Genomic DNA, 24,505 nt, shown 5'->3' on the forward strand with positions numbered 1-24,505 from the left:
CAAAAACGAATGAAACGAATGCAAAAAAAATGTATGCTCCAAGCAAGGAAAACTGGTGGAGAAAACTGAAAACGGCTCAGAGTGCGCGCGCTCATGAGTCACTCACCCACTTACTCACTCATTTGTTGACGAGTGCAACGCCAAAAACTGTGCGCTGGAAGGTATCTGCAAGTGCGAAGGAAACGGCATATATGGCCGTTACTAAACGACCACCACACAATGCAAATGAGTGAGTGAGAGCAGGCGATGACTCAACGCCGCATTGTATACGTCTGTGTATGTGTTATGAATCGGCCTTTCGGTGCTTTCTTGGCCGGTCGAGTAACTGACGGTCATAAATTAAAAATAGACCTTATAATTTTAATGAATACATATACGACAAAAATGTATAAATATCTAGATATTCTACTGTTCTCGATGGAAGCAAAAATTTATGATCAATTTTAATTTTTACGAAATGCAAGCGCTGACATTTTTGTGAAGGCGACAACAGCGACCGGCTGCTGAACTTTTTTGCCTACTTCTTTTTGCACTCATATACACACACACGCACACACTAATACGAGCGCAGCCAACGCCGTCGGCGAAAATGCGTTGCCCACACGCGTGTGTGTGCATGTATATGTAGTGGGCAGCGAAATCTTTATATTTTATTCTCTTTAATATACCTATTTAAACACTTTTTGCAATGATATACCTGCTTTAGGTACTAAACAATTTATATGTACAATAAAAACAGCGTTCGTTAATTTTGAAACCAACTCACAGTCTATACACGCTCACGCTGCTGCGCCGACGAAATCGTACTAAGAAAAACTCATAGAGATGAGCGATATTTACGCATTTGTGACCTTAACACGATTATTTCGTTGTACAAGTCGCAGCTGCGATAAATATATATTAAAACATAAGGGATAATGTCGCAGACCAGCTGAACATTATTTAACGAATATATACGGATGTATTATTAATATACACCTAACAGCAATACTAAAATACTGAAAGGAGCAGTGGATACAGATTGCAATAGAAAAATGTTCAAATTATCTTACCGCATAAGTTTTTATATTAGCGACTCATTATCATTAACAATCTATACAATAATGATTAATTAATTAATACATTTTGGTTACATTTGGTAAACAAAGACAGCTCTGGAAATATAATTAAGTTGTTTTTGAAAATTCAAGTGCAGCGGTCTCTTAACATCTATAGCATCATCGATGATTTCCTTACATCTCCCATTCCTAAGGCTATGAAAGAATGCTATCGATTGCTACTTAGCGATAACTTTAAGTGTAGTTTATTTAAGTGTTCCTAAAGTCAATTTCATCAAATTGTAATTACTTTAATAACACTAATGTACTATAATATCCACAAAAAAATGGCTTGTCGCATGTTCAAATTTGCACCGGTCCTTCTACAATTTGATCACTCCTGTGACTTGGATACACATACTGGTGACAAAGTCGCAGATACGTCCAAATCGCTCGTCTCTAGCAAGATGGCCTTTCGCTTGGTTTCTACAAATCAGCAGCACGTGTAAAGTGCCAAGTGCCAAATAATTTTGAAGAAAATGTTAGTATAATTGCGGTATAAACCACACAAAACGTGAAAAATAGAATTACAAGAATATTTGCTGGAAATGAGATGCTACATGAAGCAGGTTTAAGTGAAAAGTAGTGCCCAAAATAGCAGTTGAAAATTTAAGACGGTCCAAGTTGTGTGAAACACATAAAGAAAGAACTTTAATACGACGATGAAAGCAGGAGAGCGCGTACGAGCGGGTGTGAGAGAGAGAACGACAGTGAGCACAATAGAGATGATGGTTGGCAAATATTTAATACTTTCTGGAGGCGTAATAAAAATTAAGTGGAAATATGGCAGCATTTAGATTCAAAACTATATGTTTTGTAGCCTTGAAGTGCCATTTGACCTACGACGCAACAACAATGCATTCCATACGCGTTGCAAAAATAAATATACGTTCTCTCACCACCAACACAATCAAACCGATTGACTCATAACCGCTGACTGGACGTAATAATCAAAATGAAATAGACAGTGTTCGGTAGATGGAGATCTCACTAAAATCGCAGACCGCATCAAAAAAATGTTTGGTCTTCCACGAATTTCCACAATTCCGAGTAAAATATGTGTGATCCAACACTTGGTGGTTGGACACTGGACTCTACCGTGTGCGTTCTCTCGCGCTCTCTTGTGTGCAATACAAGCGGCATTTTACATACGCCTTAAATATATTCCCCATGTTGCTTTATAGTTTTCGTAGCAGTTTTACTGCCTTTTTGTCTACTACTTATTGCAACTATTTCCTACTACTCACATGCAACACTGCATTCTGTTCCTCTCAAGGGGAAAAAAGTGGTAGCTTTTGTCTGCTCACACATCCACAACAACCACCGACATTGACATATATAGTGCTCTCTTTCTTACACACATACATCGTGTACTCGCACTGACAAACGTTCATGGGCGACGTCAAAGGCCGCCTAGCGGTCGTCAAAAACTCATATTCGCATTTATACGTGAAAATACCGCAGAGTAGCACGCACAACAAATAAAACACGTTTGTGCACTGTGTTTTTTGTAGAACAGAAAGCTGGAAAAAAACCTTTAAAATTTTTCGTTAATACTTTTTAAGAATTCGAAAGAAAAAACACACACACAATACAGAAAATTGTTACAAACATACGGTGCACAAACCGTCGAAATTCAGTATATAAATTGTTCAACTAGTCAATTTTTTATTGTTGATAATGTGAGTAATGTGGCGGTCGCCAACGCCACTTTTTCGTCATACGTTGGGCTGGTTTTTGGTTGCCAAGCGCAGATTCGCCCTAACCAAAAAAAATAAGAAAAAGTCGAGCGGACAGGCAGTAACAGGAAAAATGGACTTAATTTTTGCTCATTTCCTTATATTGTCTTTATTCATTCTCGTTTTCTTTGCACGCACACACAAACGCACGCAGGGATGATCGAACTGAAATAGCTCATGAAGGACCCGCTGGCATGGACCCTGAGGGTGTCATCGAATCGACCTGGCATGAGGTCTATGACAATTTCGATGACATGAATTTGCGTGAGGAGCTCTTGCGCGGCATCTACGGTTATGGTTTCGAGAAGCCGTCCGCCATTCAACAGCGCGCCATCATTCCTTGCGTTAAGGGCCGCGATGTCATTGCCCAGGCGCAATCGGGTGAGTGATATTCATGTTATGTGCATATAATATAAAATACCTCTTCCTAACTCTGGCTTAACGTGAAAGTGACAAATTGTGTCGGTGACTCACAGGCCCGCTTTTGCTGGCATCTCTTTTTTTTTTGGCGCTCTCTTGAGCGCTTGCGCGCCACTTTTTAAGTCAGCTGCATTTCTTGCTAACAGTGTTGCCAAATAATGGTTTTACCGCCTTTTGATCCAACAAACAGAAACAGGCCTCAACGGCTGGCAGTTCAACTCACGATATAAAATAATTGAATATTAATATGATTTTAAAAATCAATAATTATCATAACACCCTGGACCCATATTATATAAGAAATATGTTTTAAAGCCCGAATTTGAGTTAATCCTAATTCTTCTTTAATGTATTTGTCTTCGTATAGGTACCGGCAAAACTGCCACCTTCTCGATTGCTATCCTTCAGCAAATCGATACGTCCATTCGCGATTGTCAGGCATTGATTTTGGCACCCACTCGCGAATTGGCCACGCAAATCCAACGCGTTGTCATGGCCTTAGGCGAGTATATGAAGGTGCATTCGCATGCCTGCATCGGTGGCACTAACGTGCGCGAGGATGCACGCAATCTGGAGTCCGGTTGCCATGTGGTGGTCGGCACACCTGGTCGTGTGTATGACATGATCAATCGCAAGGTGTTGCGTACGCAAAACATCAAGCTGTTCGTGCTGGACGAGGCCGATGAGATGTTGTCTCGCGGTTTCAAAGATCAAATCCAGGACGTATTCAAGATGTTGCCCCCTGATGTACAGGTGATTTTGCTGTCCGCTACAATGCCACCAGATGTGCTGGAAGTTAGCCGTTGTTTTATGCGTGAGCCCGTGAGCATTCTGGTTAAGAAGGAGGAGCTTACCCTTGAGGGTATCAAGCAGTTCTATGTGAACGTCAAGCAGGAGAACTGGAAGTTGGGCACGTTGTGCGATCTGTACGATACGCTCTCCATCACCCAGTCGGTGATTTTCTGCAACACCCGTCGCAAGGTGAGTGGGGGATTGGTGGTATAGCGAAAGCTTTATAGCAGGAAAACAGACCAGTTATGAATTAAATATTTGCTTTAGAGAGCAGCTATAAGTGTCTAAACATTTGATTTCTTTGTTTATATGACTGAAGTTGCGTTTAGGAATAATCGTGTATATTCTATAAGAGAAACATACTGTAAACATATATATAACTATACTGTTCACAATTCTCCAGGTGGATCAGCTCACCCAGGAGATGACCAACCACAATTTCACCGTCTCGGCCATGCACGGCGACATGGAGCAGCGCGACCGTGAGGTTATCATGAAACAATTTCGTTCGGGCTCTTCCCGTGTATTGATCACAACTGATTTATTGGCGCGTGGTATTGATGTGCAGCAGGTGTCTTTGGTTATTAACTATGATTTGCCTTCCAACCGGGAGAACTACATTCATAGGTAAGGCCCACAACTTGCTTACGCTCCATTCCCATTGTAATCACGCTATTTTCATTCTCTTTGCAGAATCGGTCGCGGTGGTCGTTTCGGTCGCAAGGGTGTGGCGATTAACTTCATTACAGATGATGATCGACGAATCCTCAAGGATATTGAACAATTCTATCATACTACTATTGATGAAATGCCTGCTAATATTGCCGATTTGATTTAAATAATTTTGTTGAGCAAAAAAAAAAAAAAGAAATAGTGAGTGAGCGCAAAGGCAAGATTTTGCAAAAGTAACGAGCGATTAAAATACAAGAAAACAAATTCACGTTAAATATTTATTCAGAAAGATCATAAAATTCAACAGAGACAGCAAAAGGCAAAAACAACAACTAAACATCGCAGCGGGAGTAGGAAAATATATGTATAAACATCATCCAACGGCAACAACAACTGTCGTCAACGCGCCCTCTACAAGCTGTGCGTCAACAAATACTACGTCGTCAACAAGCAACAATAACAGCAACAAATTATTTTGCATTCAACAACTATCTAAAGAGAAAGAAACAATTTGCTAAAACAAAACTATTACCGCAAAATACCATCTACCATTCAATTTTTGCAGTAAGCCAGCAACAACATTGTTTTAGCTTTTTCTAGAATTATTGATAAAAATATATAAAACCAATACAAAAAAAATATATATACACAATATTTTATGTTTAAATATATTTAAAAAAGAACGCGCATACATTTACACACACACACGTACACATAAACAAATAACAGCTGAGCAGCTTCGGTAGCACACCTAATTACCTATCAATTACACACACACACACACTTAGGTCATCAATTAGTCAGTCAGCCAGTTTTAAACACCATTTACTAGCGTCACCAGCCACCAACATCGTTTAAGACTTCGTTTGAAGAGCAACATGCCGGCAAAAGGAGTCAGAACAGCCTTTAATTGGCAGAAACAGAGACAACTATTTAGTCAAACAACCATCATCGGCAGCTGCTGCAAGAGCAGTAACAGCGTGGTGCCTAACACACAATGCGTTTGTTTTTTAAACATAATCTTAATTAAATTATTTGAATTACAGAATTTTCATAATGTACTACAATTACTGATAACAAGTATAAGAAATTGTATAAAATGGCGAACAACAATTGTGTACCGTTCTTATCTTTCTGTTGCACTTAAATTGTACTACGAATAGGTTCCGGTTATATTGGCTATTAACAATTTTGGTTGAAAACGATTTATTTATTGTAAACAACGATTGTGTATAGTCTATATGGAGAAATCTTTTGCACTTAAACTGTGCTGCGAACACGCTGAACTTACATGAGCTATTAATAATTAGTGACAGGCCATATAATGTTAATTTCAATTTGAATCCTCAAAGGATTCAGCTGTGTTACGCACTTTTAGTGTCAGCCAACATGTAACTAGCCAAGATTCCTTGATTCTTGTGCTGATTTCTTAAACCGCACTTAACCGGTGAATACAGCCTTCACAAAAACAAGACAGAGACGTTTGTTTTCCTGCGATCTGTTCTTGATTCCCAGAGAAGTCGAAAACGTGCAAAACACGAATCGCATTCGAACATAGTTAACGGAAGACTGGCAATTTTGAAAAGAGCCTATCAAAAGTATCGATGCCTCGCAAGTTATGAGTAGTTATTAAAACAGCTGTTTCCAGACAATGTCATGACAACCCTAACAGACTTGTTCGCTACGTTCGTGATTCACGATAATATGCCAGCCGCTTCGTTTAGTTCATTAATTTAGTTATCGCGCGGTGCTCTACGAATACACATTTATGATAAAGGTTTATTAAATCATTCGACAATAATGTCAGCGCTTTGAATTGTCGTAAAGACCAATCAGCAGCGCAGCCGTCAAAAAGTTAATTAAGATTCTACTCGCAATCACCCGCGCACACCCACAAATACAATAATCAGAAGCATGGGCCAAAAAGTCTCGCGCACCGATTTTGAGTGGGTTTATACCGAAGAGCCGCACGCGTCGCGCCGGAAAATCATACTCGAGAAATATCCGCAAATTAAGAAACTGTTCGGCTATGATCCGAACTTCAAATGGGTAGCCGGCACCATGGTGCTCATCCAAATACTGATGTGTGTCCTTGTGAAGCATCTTTCATGGACATACCTATTGGTGGCCGCCTACTGCTTCGGCGGCGTGATTAATCACTCGCTTATGTTGGCCGTGCACGAGATCTCTCACAATTTGGCCTTTGGACACAGCAGGCCCATGCACAATCGCATCCTGGGTTTCATCTGCAATTTGCCGATTGGATTGCCCATGTCCATATCCTTTCGCAAATACCACCTGGAACATCATCGGTAAGTTGTGGTGCCAGTGTGGGTGAGCTTGTTTAGTACGCTTTACATTGTTGTTGATTTCGATGACGCCATGACCTTACAAGCACACACACAGCCAAACAATTGCTGCTTTATGCCGGCAACAAAAAGTACATATGTACGTATGTACATTTGTATGTTTATATATAAGTATGTTCATATGTTTGTAAAATGTGCGCTTGTATTATTTATTATTGGGGCGTAGTCAACAGCGCTCGAGAATCATATTTGGGACCGCTTTTCACGCCTTTTCTTTTATTGACATTTCCCATTAGACCCGACGACTTCACTCGTTTTACAACACTGTACATGGCGCAATCTTTTGAATGTCTCAGCAGTTTTAGTTTGTGCTTCGTTATTTTTCACAAAATGAGTCAATTTTCTTTCATAAGAAAGCTTATCTTGTTGCTTCCCCTAGCTATGTGTGTACATATGTGTATATATCAAGGCGTTCTGGGTACTTTCCACATCTTGGCTATCGAATTGCCATTAATTGTTTAGCAGATAAGATTACTAAAACTATAAATGGCGGTTATCTACAGCCCCTGGGCTTATAAACTCTGAATGGACAGGAAATCTTTTCGATTAGTTTTTATTTCCATGGAGAAATTGCTTCCATTGGTCACGTAGACATTCGTGCGACTTGTTTGCTTTTCACGTGTTAGGAGAAAAATATACGATAGGAACATTTCAATACTTTGTTTTTACTTTTAATGAAAGTATCCCTTTTATTTTATTGTTTTAACCCTTGGATTACTTATTGTTACTCAAATTTGTTTAAAATTGGCAAGAGATAATGAAAACCAACTCTGAAAATGAATTTAAAAATAAATTCCAACTACTCGGAATATGGCAGTTATTTCTTTCTGTGATTGTTTTTCACACAAATATATCACTTATATAGACAATGATCAGAAATCAGTCCAACCTAGGACAGTTCTTAAATAAAAATTAAATATTAACAAAGTATATATGCCTTCTTATATATTAACCAAATATATTTGAAGCTCTTAAAATAGTTTCCAGCAAAGTTTTGCTTCGTTCTGCAAAATATTGCGTAGAAACGAAGGCATTTTAAATAATTTTTGGAAACATAAACCCGATTTTGGGGTAAATTTTGTAATCTACTTTTTTTCTCTATGTAGACGGTGTGATTCACAGTCGCAAGACTTTTTGCACTATTAAGTGGGTAAAATGTTATCGTTCAATGAATATATTTTTTATGGGGGTTCTGTTATTTTTATTATTAAATTTTTAGCACTTATAGATGTGTGTTTATATAATTTAACAAATTGTTAGGGCCTTTGATAAATGAATTGTTTTGACTACAGACGCTGCTGAGTCAGATGGTAAGGGAAAGCAGTTGAAATCTAATCCATTGACTAAGTGCCAGACATGGTGACCCAGGTGTTCTGATAAGGTCTATTTATCTAATCAAATTTACTGTACATATGTACACCCTACATGTGTATACTATTTCGTTGGCTATGACAGTCAGGCAGAGACCGGCAATTAAGTGTCTTGTTGATTGCGCCATTAAGTGTCAGGCGCCAATTTCAAGAACTAGTATCTACCCCATTGGCTCTTAATTAGAGAGCCCTTAACTGGATGAATGAGATATAATTGTTATGAGCAATTAGAGAGCACTGTCGGTAGAATCCATCTGTTCCTTAGTGAAATGGGGGGCCCTTCTCCAGCCCTTTTGCGTGCTTTGTAGAACCTGCTTAGCTCTGATGCTATGCTAGTTTCGTAAGCCTCTTATAGTTTACACTTTCAAGAATAAAATTTGTTTATTTCATACTTTTTGAGTTTGTCAGTTCCGCTTTTGTTAACAACTGAACTAAAGAATGACTAAATATTTTTCTTCTTCATGTTTTTAAATAAATTATCATTGCTTTTCCAAATTGTTGTCAGCTTTCTAGACTTTTTAAACGAGTAGGTCCTGTATTATCTCTTACTTGTAGCTCTTGGCGAAACTTTTTAAAACTTGTTGAATAATAATTATTTACTTATTCTAGTTATCAATATTTAATCATTTATGAAATTTGTATAATATGAGGGAAGTTTTAGGAAATCATAGCTTGAGGCCTTCTGAACTTTTATGACATGACTAGACAAACAAATTGTCGATAGATAATTTAAAAATTTTATAGATAACTAATGTCTGGTTCTTGAATACAGAATTTTCAAAAATTTCAAAATGTTTTAGTGAAAAAGCAATTATTTTTTAATAATACCATTTAATGTTTAATTTTGAACAGTCTACTCAAATAATTTATTTTGTATTGTATTGTATTTTGCTAATTATTTGCATTATTATTCATATTATCTGCACAATTTCAATATAAAATAAGCAAAGCATTAAATCAATTTGGTTATCACTACTTATAAAAAAATGTTGGTATTATTTCCATTATTGCAGTTACCAGGGCGACGAGGTGATCGACACGGACATACCGACGCTTTTGGAGGCGCGTCTATTCGATACAACTTTCGGGAAATTCATTTGGGTGTGTTTGCAGCCATTTTTCTACATCTTTCGGCCGTTGGTCATCAATCCGAAGCCGCCGACACGCCTGGAGATCATAAATACCATCATACAGCTGGCTTTCAATGCTGCGATTGTCTACTTTACCAGCTGGAAATCGATGGCGTATCTGGTGCTGGGATCGATTCTGGCCATGGGTCTGCATCCGGTTGCCGGGCACTTCATCTCGGAGCACTACATGTTCGCCAAAGGCTTCGAAACATACTCCTACTACGGACCACTCAACTGGATCACCTTCAATGTGGGCTATCACAATGAACACCACGATTTCCCAGCCGTGCCCGGCTCCCGATTGCCCGAGGTGAAGCGCATCGCGCCGGAATTCTACGACACAATGCCGCAGCATACGAGCTGGACACGGGTGCTCTATGATTTCATAATGGATCCGGCGGTGGGGCCGTATGCGCGTGTTAAGAGGCGCCAGCGCGGATTGGCCTCCTAAATTATTTGCTACCAACTATTGTTTACTGGTTTCTTGGCATTATGTAATCTCAACGTTTAGGCATAACCATTCAGTTGTCTACTATTATATGTGTTTTCAAATTCATTACCGTATTACCACGAGTATAATTTAAATCGGGCCAGTCAATCAGTTACAACAACAACAACATCCAACTTCAACCAAACTTCAAACCAAAACACACGCAATTGAAGCTCACTGTTAATGCCTAATCTGTAGCTCGCTGTCGCGCGATTAGATAAAGCAGTCCGCACAGTGCTCGCATCGCACGGCTGATTAACTATAAACAACATATTCTATATCCTTTATATATATACACGTATTATTAGCTAGCTAATGCATCTGACCAGCATGTATTTGATATTGCCGCTAGAAAAGTGAGAGTTTGTTTTGAAACACTATTACGATTGCTATTATTATTACCTCATGGATTGAAAGGCGTGTTTAAAACTAGTGTCCTAGTACTAAGCTGTTTAGTATTTTCTAAATATGTATGTGTCTAACCTAATTTATATGAAACGAGCATAAATTGTAAATTCGTACATCGTCGTGTTTTCAGCGCACCCGTCTCATGCAGCTGGTCGAACTAAATATTATTTTTCTACAAGAGTCCGGTAAATTGCAATCTTACCAGCAACCCACTGCACTGAGACGTCTGCGTTAAAAAAAAGCACAACAAATTGGAAAACTGTTACGTATTGTACTGCAATAAACACACAAAATGAAAAAACAATGAAATATAACACGTGAGACGATTGTTTGTGGGCCTTGATTATTGCATGCCGCACGTCAAGTGCTACTTGATGGGCACGACAAATGACAAATCACATAACCTAATGGCTATATGTTTGTTTGCATATATATAAAGTATATATTTTCCGTTGCGAGTGGCCGATCTAATAGGCCCTAAGGTAATTTCAAAATATGGAAAGTGTCTGCTTTTTGTTGCCCCCAATTAGATTCCTAATCACGAGGATCTCAGGATCATCTCAATAACTGGAAGAAGGGCAGATCACAGCTATAGGAAGCCATTTATAGTAAAGCGGAGAGTGTGTTAAACAGAATAAAACATTCTTAGATTCGTATACTTTCAATAGTGGTTTGAAATTATGTGCATATAACATTCTTTTTAATTTAATAATATTAATAAAATTGCACAGCGCTAACTACAGATATATTTCCATTAGCAAGTCTTAAGTGTTTAGCAGCTTATCGCATTTCTTCAATTAGGTCGGTGTGCAGGCCACCTGTTTTGACGCGTTCACATACCCCCTAATAAAAATAGTCATACCTGAATATAGTAGGAAGTCCCAGTTGGCCGATGACACCTGCTATGGCGCATAGTAGAACTTCAGAAAAAAATATGTTTATCGTTGATAGCCGGCAAGTCAACAAAATTGTACATAAGGTCTTTCCAGTAATCTTATCATTCATTCAATTTTCAGCGCCTTTCTACATTTTGTGCCATTTGATGAGTTGTGTGAATAAATGAGGGATTAAAACGGATTTGCATTTTGTAACACCACGCAGCAGAAGAATGAGGTAAAGAAAAAGCAATTGGGCATTTGTTTTTTTTTTTTTAAATACTATTTATATATAATTTATTTATATGTATAATAGAATTACATAATTGTGTGGGACTTGTGGGGCGTAAGGTAGTTGATTTTGGGGGTTCATTTAAATGAATCGTACATTCTCAGCTTAAATAAAATAAAATTGTTTGTTTTCCCTTAAGATGCTTATGTTTTTGTTTGGGCCACAAATCGACCCGCGTTTTTATACACAATTAAAAAATGATTTTACAAAGTGTTTCTTTTTTCTTGAATAATTCTAAGCATTTTTGATGTAGTTTTGTTTGTTTTTTTTTTTGTTTTATAAGAAAAGTTTTGCATTTTTTTTGTTTTGTTTTTTACCTTTCCAAGTAGCTTACGCTTGTTCTCTAATCAGTTTACTACATTTAAATTAAAAATTTTACATTTTTCATTGTGTTTTTATATTTAAACTTAGCATTAGGCTGCATTTATATGTATCAAGTATATGTATGTATTTTTTAATTATTCACTTTATAAACTAGGCTTTTTGTTTTAATAAACTTGGTTTTTTATGCTACATTTAATTTAAATCGATCATTGTTTCTTTTAAATGGTTTTGTTTTTGTTTTAAATAAAAATCAGCAAAACTAAACGAAAACATACAAAAATGTTTGCTGCGCGTCATGCATCCAATTAATGCATTAAAATAATGGAAGATTTTCTGTTTAACGATCTGTTTTTTGTTTTTCGTTCCTTTTTAAAGAAAACGCTCGTTTGCTCTTCACTTTAAGTAAACACAAATTTACATTAGAAATATGAATAGTTTCTCTCATAATAAAAACTTAAAAGGCGCGCATCGTACAACTTAAAGCGAACACAAAGAGTGAATTAAATTAACAAAGATTAATAGTAATAATAATAGTAATTGTAATATGTATAAAAGAACGTTTAACGAACGAAAAATGTGCTCATTGGCTAACGCCGGCTTTCCATCTACTGCTTGTACAAAGTTGTTGTTTTTCATTTTCCATTTTGCCATTTTTTTGTTATTAGTTTTTATGTTGTTTGTTTTTTTTTTTTGTTGCATTTTGCAATTTCAAATACGTTTTATAAGACGTACTAAATAGCGATAATTAGAAGTACATACATACATATTTATGCACTACAAAACTTTTCAATTTAAAGTGACTTTACTAAACATAGTAAATACCGTTAGGGTGACATCGCATGTGCCTGCAAGTGTGTACACATACACATCTACATACATACGAATTGTAACGAATATTGTGTACGCGCGCTAACAGTAAACACAAAAAGGCTGCTGTAATTATCGATATCGCTGATGTGTTAATCGAAATCGAAGAACAAAACAAGACATACAAATTAAATAGGTTTGCATGTGATATTTTACATTTATCGCGCCGATTGCGTTGCTCGCTGCTTTGATGGCGTGGCTGTGCTGCTCAGTGTGTTTGCCAAACTGCTGCTCGCCACCACGGTGACGGTCTTGGTGCAGCGTATGCAAATATAATCGTCATCCGCCTTAATCTGGCTCCGGTTCAGACCGACACAGTACATGTGAAACCATTCGTTGCAGCCGCCATCGCACTGTACCCAATCGACCTCGCGTCCTGTCGGCTTGTGGCAATTTTCAGCACGGCATTCCTCCTCATCATCCTCCTGGGCGGCTTGTTGTGTGCGTTGCGCGTGCTTCTTCTGACCACCAACACCGCCCCCACCACCGCCGGCATTGCTGTTGTTGTTGCTGTTGCTATTAGTGCCTGCATTTGGATTGCCCTGGCCACTGGCATTTGTATTATTATTGTTGTTATTATTTGTTGAGGTGCGTTTGCGTTTCTTCTGAGCAGAGCCGGGCGCACTGCTGTTGCTATTGTTGTTAATGCCGCCTGGCGTTGTTGCTACTGCTGTGGTCGTGTTGCCACCATTCGCCTGTTTGTTTTCCACATCCGCATCGGTTGTTGTTGCTGCAGCACCAGCTGCAGTTCCCGGCTGCGCCTTGCTCTCACTTTTGCGTGTTTGCTTTTTAGCTGTCTGCTTGGGCGTGTTGTTCTTTTTGCGCGGCACTGGACAATTTCCGGTGGCATCGTTGGAGCGCCGTTTCTTGCTCGTCTTGCTGTTGCCACCACTATTCGGACTGCTCTGAACAAGGAGGCTGTCATTGGAATCTTCGGCGCCCGAATTTATGCTGGACGTGGGCGCTGTTAATTGTTGTTGCTGCTGTTGTCGCTGACGTTGCAGGTGCTGTGCCACGCGCGCCATAGCTTGTGCTTGCAGCATAGTGGGCGGCATGGTCTCCAAAATGCGCCACAGCTCGTGCGTTTCATCTAGAGACACTTCTAGCAGATCTCCCTCCATCATTAGATCCAGCAGGTTCTCAATTTCACTGTCAGACAGCAGCTTCAGCAAATCCACAGTGGCCGTCACATCATCAGCCGGGATGCGCACGCGGGACAGCTGTTGCTCATCCTCGTCGTTGCTAAAGCCATCTTCGACAATACGCAATCGACCAACATCATCATCGTCGTCATCATCATCATCGATGGCCGCATCTGAGTCGGAACGCGCCTTGCTGCCACCACGTTGACTTGAACGACGCGATTTGCGCGGACTGTTGATGTCGCCAAGTGAGCCAGGGCCGACCGTTCTGCGCTTTTCCTGTAGTTGTTGCTGATGTGCGATGATGGCTTCGAGTGCAGCGCTGACATCGGGACTGGTCAAAGCTTTTCGTGCCCGATCTTGCCAATTCATGGCGCGCTCGGCGAGACAGCGTAGCGCCTCGTCTTCGGGCAGGCGGATGGGCAGTTGTTGCAACTGCACCAGCAGCGGTAAAATCGTCTCTAGACGCGGACGTTTGGAGCGCACGCAGGAGGGGCAGAGCCATTTAGAGCGCGTGGAGGAGGAGCCTGCTGCCGTACCGCCATTAAACGCTCCATTGTTATTGTTGTTGTGCACTGACGTTGACGGGGGCGGTACGCAGTCCTCATGGAACCAATCGCGGCACAGCTGACAATTGTGCATGAGTCCACGGAATTCGGCCTTGCATAAACAGAAAACATCACGCAGCGAATTCTTGGCCATATTCTCACGTCGCAGCTCGCGCATATCGCGCAGCTCCTTCTCCTCCGCGTGTTTGAAGGAAGCTACAATTTCCGCTGGATTTTTCTCTTTCAGGAAATCATCTTGGAAACGTGGCTTGAGATCCGAATCAATGTTAATGGCTTCAGCCCGTGGCATAAGCACCTCGAGCAGTGTATAAAATGTGCCCTTCTTAAGGAACGCGCGCGCCGTATTATCCTTCCACTGGTGGGCGCTATTCAGATGTCCCTGCATTCGACTCAGCTCCTCCAACTGTATGGGTATGTTCAGGCCACGCTCGATCATCGTTTCTAAAGTGTGGCAATAGGTCACATGATTATTCTGTTGCAGTTGCTCCACAGAACGTAACCATTCCCGTGCCTTTCGAAGCGCATCCTTAAGCAGGCCGTGCGACGGCACCTGCCCATTTATGTCCGCAGCTGTCTTCAGGAACTGATCGATCTCTACCAGCTCATGTTGTTGTGTGTGACGACGGAAGAATTTCGCTGCCTGTGATTCCCAGGCCTCGATAGCGGCGCCAATTTGCTGCAGCTTACGCATCTCCTTGTCAATAAACGGATCTGTGGGATCAAGATCGGCAGCGGCGGTATTCAGCAGTGCCTTCACATCGTTGTACGTTAACTTGGAGCTCGTCTCGCGTAATCCCTGCGAGCGTTTGTACCACTTGCATTGCTTTAAACGTTTATTCAACATATCCAGCTGTTGGAGTTCAATGCGCAATGAGCTGCCCTCATTGATCAGCGTCTCCAGCTCATTCTCCTCCAGCGCTTCCAATGATAATTGCAATTGTGCCTCCGCTCTCTCCACAAACTGTTTGCCCAACACCAGAAGCTCCCGCACAGAAGTGCCCTCGTCGATGATGCAGCACAGGTTGTCGATCTCCTGCACAAACAATTCCAGCTCCTCCATGGTGAGCTTGTATTGAGCAGCCTCCTGGTTGTGATCGGAGCGTGTGCGTACCTAATAAAAATATAGAGAGCAATTGCGGTTAGTAAGCGACCATAAATGGTAATGAGACTTAAAGTTTCATAGCCATGGATGCTTGATTTCTTCTTCTAAATGAAGGGGTCTTTAATATTTTATTTAAAGATTAAGATAGGGAAAAATAAGATCTTTACTTGATAAGTTGATTTATTTATAAACATTTATCAGTATTTGAAAGCCTAGAAAACCATCAAATCTAGAAGACTGATATATTATTTATTATGGAGATTTATTATTTATTAAAAAGAGTTTTCGATAGGGAAAAATAAGATCTTTACTTGATAAGTTGATTTATTTATAAACATTTATCAGTATTTGATAGCCCAGAAAACCATCAAATCTAGAAGACTGATATATTATTTATTATGGAGATTTATTATTTATTAGAAGAGTTTTCGATGGGGAAAAATAAGATCTTTACTTGATAAGTTGATTTATTTATAAACATTTATCAGTATTTGAAAGCCTAGGAAACCATCAAATCTAAAAGACTGATATATTAATTGTTTAAGAGGACTTTTCGAAAATGCATCTCAAGCAAGCAAGTCTGACTTAAGCAACGCTTTGTATCTTACCTTATTGATGCCCAACTGCTGTATGACGGTAACACATTTCTCTGCCTCAATAGCTGCCGCATTTAAACGATCGATAAGCAGCGATGACGGAAACTTCTTGGTCTCGGCCTCTTTGCACAGCTCCTGCAACTCAGAGAGCGTAACCGAAGTCGGTGTTTGTGCATCGACAATGTCACGGCAACGTGAAAGCCAACGCTCAAAGCTATGAGCCTTCACCTTCAACTTTTGCAACATAAGCGGCATTTCGTCCAGCGTGTAGCGATAGATAAGCGTGTGCTTCTCAGGCGCACAGCCACATAGCACGGTGTAGTGACGGAGACAGACTATGACCTTGTCATTGCACTCGCAGGCGACAGCGGACAGGAAGCAGGTGGTGTTGCATTCCTGGCAATGGCGCTCATCATCGCTAACAAGCTCGAAGGCGCGTCGTTCGGCCCGTGTCACGCCCCATTCAAGCAAAGATTTGCGCAGTTTTTTCTCCGTATCCACCATCTCGGCCATGTCAATGTAGCAGGCTGTGGCAATGCCAAATGTCAGCTTTGCTGGCTCCAAGGCCATCTTACAGACGAGCTCGTCGTGTGAGAAAACGCAGAAACGACGCAGCATCGAATAGTGATTGACACACTCGCGTCCCATTTTCAGCCAGTCAGCAGGTGCGAAATTGACGGCCTCGGCAAAATTATAGCCCTGATTGAAGCCGGCATGGTAGGCGCGCGGAAAGGTGATGACAAACTCTCCGGCATGCTGATCGGTGCGATAGACCGGCACTCCATTGTTCATTAATATGTTCGGATTCATGATCGTGACGAGTTGATGCAGCAAGTCTGGCTGCGAGGCAAATAATTCGGGAGCTGCCCGCTTCATAGTCTCCTCGAACTGCTCGGCACGAGAGCCGGGCACACCATACCAAGTTTTTGGCTCACCCCAATGCAAATAGTTAATCGAATAGCTCCAGTGATCCTCATTGTGCCAGCAGAAGGCAGCAAAGCACATGCCCACATACATCCACGGCGCGTTCATGCCACTAATATCGGCATTAATGTGACCCAATATGGAGTCCTCCAGCAGCGGCAAATTATTCAGATTCCAGCTAGACTCGGCATACTCCTGATCGCCGGGAAGCAAATAGAGTGAGCTTTTTGTTGGAAAACCAGAGCCGTGATCCATCGTATGCAAATCGGCGCCATACTCCACGGTTACATCCTCATCAATTGACGAGACGATGCGCCAGAATTCGCGCTCTACGAGTTCCGTGGCCACCAGATGCACGGGTTTACGGAAGTACTCTTGCTTAAATTGATCGGCCATTTGGCCAAATTGTTGCAACGTATATTCGCGCTCAGCCTGCTCGAAACCAAAGGCTTCTTGAGGCTTGCTCACCTCCTCCACAACGCAACGCGGACAAAGCCACTCACCTAGAAGGCGAAAGAAGAACAAATATAACTATAGTGAAGTTCGATGATATTTTAACTAGCTCTTTAATCTAAAGTCCAAATAATGCGATTGTTGCTATAGTTCCAAAGATATCGATCGGACAACGTTATATCAATTCGTGTCAAAATTACATTCCGAACAGCTTAGACAGCTTAGCAGAGAATATATCGTTATTTAGATATAGTCCAATTTTCACTCTAAAATATGGTAAGTCACAACCAACTAATAAAATATTATATTAGATTCAGGTATTTTCAATTAACAACACTTTGGATTTCGTAATAAGATCATCATTTGGAACATAAAGGTTCTTACGCGTTAGCATTTCGTTCTGATCGTTCATATAATAGCTAAAGAATATTCCAATCCGGACGATAAAGTTACACCTGAAATGCTTTACCTGTAATAAAGCTAATTTTCTAATAAACACATACGATTTCCTACAAAGATTATTATGGAAGCGATTAAAGTATTCTCTATATTACATAGCACCGGAAAAAAAATGTACTTGAAATCGCGAATCTATTTTTAGCTTTATATAGATAATAATAAATACGACCTAATTACTGATAAGTAATGTATAAATGTGGAGCACGATGTATATAGTTTACACTATCCGACACATACCAAACAATGTTAAAGCCAAGCTTTTAATATCTAGTTTGCGTTTGTAACTTACCTTTGGGTATGCTCGTGAGTGGAGGCAGCAGACAGAAGGTGTGATAGCTATCATCGCAGCCATCGCACAAGAGCATGGACTCCTCGACATCTCCCCGATTGCATATGTGACATATGTACTTCATGAGTGGGTCAATCAGCTGCTGTGGCTCGTTGGCCTTCTTCTGGGTGGCGCGTGTGTTGGGGGCTGCTGTTGAATTGCCCGTATTGTTGACGCCGGCAGTGGCGCCTGGAGTTGCATGAACAGCATTGAAGCTGCTCAGTAGGTCTCGTTTGAAATCCTCTTTTGTTTCAGTTTTGATAACTACTCCACCAACAGTGGTTGAATTGCCACTGCCAGTCTCACTCTTGACGCCAGTCAGACCACAGCTAGCGGTAGAGTTGCCGAAGCGTTTCGAACGACGCGTATTATTCTCATTAGGAGGTGCTATTTGCTGACGTGTGGGTATCTCGTGTGTCTTGTAATCGGTACCACCATCCTCCAGTTTGACGGGCGTGGCATGAGCAGTGGCTGCTGCCGCTGCTGCAGCGCCCAAAACCTTGCCCGAAGTATACACCTCAAAGGGATGCAGTATGCGTTCATAGTGCGCCTTTAGGGTGGCGCCAACACTCTTGCTTGACGGATATTGCATACGATTAGCCACCTTAGCCCATTTGCGATCTTTAGTAGTCTGCTCCATGCCACCCTCCTCCTGCACAATGCGATGCAGCGTATACAAGTCCAGTGCTTTACGCTCCACCATGGGTATCTTTAATGAGGCACCCTGCAGCTCCCAAAACTTTGCGATTTGATCAAGAAAATTGAGCTTGACTCGTGTCTTCGCCTCCAGTTCGTTCAACCGCTGAACGCGCGGCACAAAACGCAACTTGTCAACGTCGACGGCAAATGGAGGCGACCATTTTTCCGGCGGTAATATCTTTGCGATGCCACATTTCTCGGCGATGGATCGTATCTTACTGATATAAGCGAGTGGATTCTTAAACTCCTCGGCTGTTGGTCGAAAAATTGGACATTCAGGTGGCGTATCGAAATGGAACTCCTCATTCTTGCCCTGATCGAATTTATTGGTGCTGTGCGGTTGTGTATGCAACGGTTTCTTGTGAACGCTGGGCGTGGGATGTGGACAGCTGTTGTGATATTTTTTGGATGCCGAGACGCTGCTGCTCGCATGATTCATGGGTACGCTGGGCATCGGCCGCTCCACGGTTGACCCTGCAGCAGCTGCTGTTGCTGGTGGAGCTGCTCCATCGCTGGCTGTTGCATTGTCGCTATGATAATTGTTGGTGGCAGCTACTGTAATGCTGCTGTGATTCTTTTTGGTGCTCTCGCTACCGCTGCCGGTGGAGTTGCGGGTGCGCAGCCGTCGCGCAGGCGTTGTGTTGCCATTGGTGGTAGCTGCCGCTCCACTGCTTGCCCCAATATTGGCGGTTGATGTGTCCGCCTCCAATTTGGCAGACATATTGTGCTGTTTGTTGATTTCCCTTCTAAGTTCACACTTTTGTTTGCTCTTGGACACTGCGTTCAGCTCTGTGAATAGAAAGAGTTCGCGTTTTATTGGTGGGTTCGATTAGTTAGTTGATTATGCTCCACTAAAATGTGTAACACGCTCAAAATGCAAGACACCTTCGTGTTTTCCTCACTGCTTTCTGCTTTTCTATATTATACTAACAGACTAGGAAACGGTAATTACACACAAATGTAAGCTCTACCTACTTATAAAGCACAGTTATTAATTCTGCTTTTGTTTCATTATTTGTTTTGGCCATTTTCGGTTTTAAACAAATTTTCAGTAAATTCAGCGCAGCTGAGAGTAGACTAGTCCTGAAAATTGATTTCAATAGAGCAACACTGGCTGAGGTTCACGCATACACACATGCATATATGTATGTATATATAAAGAAGCATTTGTATGTATGTATGTCGTACTCAGTGGTTCTTAATGGCGGCGCGGCAGGTAAACAAATAAGTAAACGGCATTTATAGATTTATGTGAGAGCGTATGTATGCGTGTGGGGGTTGCATTGACAACGCAGTCATAAAAAGCGGACTTACACATCAATATGTGTATCTAGATAGAATGTAAGTATGTGAATGTATATGTCATGTTTTTGCTTGCCTGTTTTGCAGTTCCCTAAAGTGGTTAGTTGTTTTTGTTGTTGATTGGTGGTATTATAGGCAGCGATGAGACGGTTCATTGTGCGCGCTGCTGCTGCTGCTCCGCTTACTTTTCAATACATTATCAGTCAGTGCTGTCTCGTGTTGATAAAATTGATTGTACACACATACATATTTAAATAAATACATTCATTTTTTTGTCAAGTGCAGTCGCTGGCTCAAAGTCCTAGGACTACAGCCCCAACCAGCTCGAAAATGCAAGTGACAAGCCAGCAAATAAAAACTTTATTCAGTGGCGAGTGTAGCAAAAACAAATATAAATAATACACATGCGTAGTACACACATACACACAGAATCGTGCGCACTGAGAGGTAACAAGTAAGACGTGATCAAAAGAACAGCTAAAGCGGGGCGGTGACTTTCCTGTGGCGTGCAGCTCGGTATGACGATGACGAGATTGATTAGATGAGTGGGAGTCTGATGCGGTGGTGCCAGCTTACAGAACTTATTTTAAATATGGTTTTTAATTGTCAATTGCACACACACTTGCAGTAACAAATGGAGGCATTCAATTTTCACTTTGTGCATATGCCACAAACTTGGTTTACAGCTTTTTATTTTCATAAGCTTTAGCTTTCAATTAAAATTCAGCAAATGGCGGACTCGAGCAAAAAAAGGGAAGGGTTTTGGGCCTTACTGTCGCGACATCATGCAACAGCGCAGGCAAAACAAGTCGCAGCAAATATTTTATGTTGCATAAAAAAGTGGAGCACACACACAGACACACACACACAAGAACAGGGGGTGAGCAAGGGTTCCATCGACTATGTGTATGTATAACATAGCGACCACTGGTAACAACTACCAATATATGCACATATTTATGTATTTGTATGTAGATTTGTTAGTACATTTGAATTCAATTTATTTATGCAATAACGTTCAATCATTGCAATACACATTAATTGCTGCGCCGCAGGACCATTCTTAGCAAATTACGCTTTTAGTTTAGACTTTTTTGTTAAACGTTTAAAAGCTTGCATTAATTGCGATTTAGTGTTCGTTTTCAAAACATCTATTTTGTAATTTTACAATTAGTAAATTTTTCGAATGAAGTGACGTATTTAAAATATTGTTATAAATGCTCACTCTATGCAACCAGTTAATTTTAATGTGTTTATTTTTGCCATTTTGTGATGAAATTAACAACAAGTTAAAGGGAAGCCATATTGAAAAAGTCGCTGCCTGCCTGCGATTCACGTTGTTGTTGTTGTTGTTCTTGCTGCTGCTGCTAAAGTTCCGGTTAAGGTTTTTCAACGGCAAACGACAACGTCAACGGCGGCTGCCATTTCCAACTAGACAAAAGGAAGCCGTCGTTGCAAAGAGCTTTGCCTTTGGTGGTTGTTGTACCAGACACACACACACACACGCGCGCGACTATCGCAAAATGGGGCGCCACCACCAATAGCCACCCAAACGACAGCAACAACAACAACAATAACATCTACAGCTATCAAAGAGTCAGCAACAAAAGGGAGTAAAGTGTGTGTAGTTTTTTCCTCTGCTTGATCAGGAGGCGGCTGCAGCTTTTCCTGATTTGTGAGAGAGCGAAAATGAGTACTGTTTTTGTGTATGTACATATGTATGAACATATGTACATACGTATGTACATATTTACGAATTGAGCGAATGTGTAGTAAGTACACTATGTATGTTTGTATATATTTTTATATGTATGTATGTAGGCATGTGAGTATCTAGTGCGTGAGTAATGATGAGCAGAGAATGCAGCGCCGCATGTGTTTTGATGGTTTTGTTGTTTTTTTTTTATTGTTTGCGGTGGATTGGAAATATCTTTAACTGCTAAATTTTGCGTTTAATTACATATACGCCAGTTTTAATTTGGCCAGCACACCATGGCTTTATTGATTTGGTAAACGTGACGTTGACGTAGATGTTCCAGAAAATAATTGTTAAATAATTTGTTGGGGTTTTGCTTGTAATTGATCGTGGCTTTGATGAATTGTGTGTTTTAAAACATATTTTAGATACCGCATGATTTCTGCTGCTTAACGATTATACATACACGCATATATATGTATATATAATACATCTGTATATAGGGGTTTTATATAATTTCCATTTTCAGCCGCACATATACAAACGCACGCAGCTTACACAAGCGCACACACACGCACAGCCATAGACAACACCACCACACAGGAGAAACACACACACACACATATATACACTGAAACGTACAGGTATACGAGCGCACACACACCAAGCAGCAACACACACACGTTTTCTCTATACATAAATATGTACGTATGTAGGTATGTTTTTAGCGAAATTAGCACTAAAAATCTTGTTACTTTTTTCAAACACACGCACGTTCATACATACTACGTTGTATGTATGGATGTATGTACACACACACAGACATACCGCATTTAATTAAATTTCTTGTTCTGCTTCTGCCACTTCTGTTGCACCTTAAAAACGCAGCTCGTAAAATGTTTTGCGTTGCTAACTAGCAATAAAAACTAATACCCAATAAAACTGCGACGGCCAACGTATACGACATTTTCGGCTAGTGAGCGACTTTTGTCGTGATTTTCTGCCACCATATTGCACATTAAACTTTTTGAAAGCACCAATATTAATTGTAACACTGTACTTCTGTTCCTTTTTCTCTACACATCATTTTAAATAACTTAGTGTCAGTGCTTGCAATTGAATTAAGTATTTAAGCGTGGGATCTATTGAGGATAGACGGATGAACAACGGATGAACTGTCGAACTGGCAGGCTGGCATGCCCGACTGATGGGCAGGCAGGCACCTCACAGTGGCAGATTGTGACGACGACGGCTATGCTTTTGTCTCTGCCTCTGTCGCTGCTCTTATGATGGCGACCAAAGCAGCGCCGCACGCACTTTACAGCGCTGCCGCTGCCACTGCGTATGTAATGAGTGCGCTAATTACAAATTACACTATTTTTTCTATGCATTCACCCCAACGGTCGAAAGCGTGGACATGTTCAACATATGGGTGCATATATATTATTGTGTTATGAAAAAATCTACAATTTAATTTTCACTTTTGGTTCAACGTTTTTTCGACCCGACTGCGCTGCCCATAGCACACAGCACACATACAAAATTTTTTCTTTGATTAAAACGCGGGGGGTTGATATAGGTATTGGGTCTTTTATATGCATTTGTTAGCAAACGTTTAGGCTATTTTCTTGCGGTTTTGTATAGTTTAAGCTGTTTAGTGGACTTTGAGGTATGCTTTACTTGCATTTAGTCCATATTTCGCTGATAATTAAACATTTTCCATCAGCCAATATCACACACGCACGCACACATACACCATACTGAGACACATGTAGAGGGTAAAGAAACTCACTGTCGTCATAGGTAAAAAGTACGCACACGCCTTTCAATTGCGTGCACTTGCTTATGAAACTGTCTCATTAATAATTAATTTACACGACACTCGAACTTTATTTTACTTCTCCTTTTATTGTAACTGTTTTAATATTTTTCGACGTCGCGTTTCAGACAGCGCTATCGATAACTCTGTAAGCCATCGAGAGAAAAGTAGTGTACTTTGTCGATAATATCGCAACTTGCCGATGATGGTTAGTTGTTAAGATATAGAAGAATAAAATGAAAAAAGTATTGCTTCTCTATTTATGTTAAATTTTGTATGCCACAATACTCAGTTTTTGTACATTTGTACCAAGTTTATTATCATATAGTGGCAGCGCCTAAAACATCGATGACGCATATACGATCGATGAGTAGATCAGTACGGAAAAGGCAACATGTAGGTACATTTTATAGACGTTAAAGAAATTAAGACGATAGTAATATACGTAAATTTATTAATTAATATGTGTGTTGGTCGGCCATCGATGTTATAAACATTGCAGGTCTAAACGTTTTTACTCATGTCCGCCACCCTCACAATTTAATATATGTAAATTGGTAGCACTTTCGAT

General features: G+C 40.5%; 3 protein-coding genes across 6 annotated transcripts; 2 read left to right on the forward strand and 1 right to left on the reverse strand.

Annotated features, from left to right (window-relative positions):
- Positions 1 to 1,493: 1,493 nt before the first annotated feature.
- On the forward strand, positions 1,494 to 5,372 carry LOC115626602 (eukaryotic initiation factor 4A). Of its 2 annotated transcripts, none has more exons than XM_030521991.1 (5): positions 1,494 to 1,578; positions 2,991 to 3,217; positions 3,624 to 4,237; positions 4,452 to 4,675; positions 4,742 to 5,372. In XM_030521991.1, coding segments are annotated over exons 1-5 (1,212 nt in total). In that variant the 5' UTR covers positions 1,494 to 1,576; the 3' UTR covers positions 4,887 to 5,372. The 2 variants fall into 2 exon arrangements, with proteins under 2 accessions (XP_030377851.1, XP_030377852.1); XM_030521992.1 differs by lacking the exon at positions 1,494 to 1,578 and adding an exon at positions 2,655 to 2,779.
- Positions 5,373 to 6,473: 1,101 nt separating this feature from the next.
- LOC115626306 (sphingolipid delta(4)-desaturase DES1) lies at positions 6,474 to 10,796 on the forward strand. The gene is made up of 2 exons (XM_030521636.1): positions 6,474 to 7,032; positions 9,473 to 10,796. Exons 1-2 carry the CDS (start codon positions 6,635 to 6,637, stop codon positions 10,038 to 10,040), a joined length of 966 nt encoding a protein of 321 aa, XP_030377496.1. The 5' UTR covers positions 6,474 to 6,634; the 3' UTR covers positions 10,041 to 10,796.
- Positions 10,797 to 11,622: 826 nt separating this feature from the next.
- Positions 11,623 to 24,041, reverse strand: LOC115626632 (lysine-specific demethylase lid). Of its 3 annotated transcripts, XM_030522038.1 has the most exons (5): positions 23,655 to 23,678; positions 20,496 to 20,628; positions 18,380 to 19,906; positions 16,267 to 17,681; positions 11,623 to 15,667 (listed from the first exon to the last, which is right to left on the reverse strand). In XM_030522038.1, the coding sequence occupies exons 2-5, from the start codon at positions 20,572 to 20,574 to the stop codon at positions 13,004 to 13,006; spliced, it is 5,685 nt and encodes a 1,894-aa protein (XP_030377898.1). In that variant the 5' UTR covers positions 20,575 to 20,628; positions 23,655 to 23,678; the 3' UTR covers positions 11,623 to 13,003. The 3 variants fall into 3 exon arrangements, with proteins under 3 accessions (XP_030377898.1, XP_030377901.1, XP_030377900.1); XM_030522041.1 differs by lacking the exons at positions 20,496 to 20,628; positions 23,655 to 23,678 and adding an exon at positions 23,908 to 24,041; XM_030522040.1 differs by lacking the exon at positions 23,655 to 23,678 and having other exon boundaries at positions 20,496 to 20,651.
- Positions 24,042 to 24,505: the final 464 nt, after the last annotated feature.

Source organism: Scaptodrosophila lebanonensis, unplaced genomic scaffold (genome assembly GCF_003285725.1).
Source record: "Scaptodrosophila lebanonensis strain 11010-0011.00,11010-0021.00 unplaced genomic scaffold, SlebRS2 tig00000085-arrow-pilon, whole genome shotgun sequence".
In the NCBI taxonomy this organism is placed as follows: domain Eukaryota; kingdom Metazoa; phylum Arthropoda; class Insecta; order Diptera; family Drosophilidae; genus Scaptodrosophila; species Scaptodrosophila lebanonensis.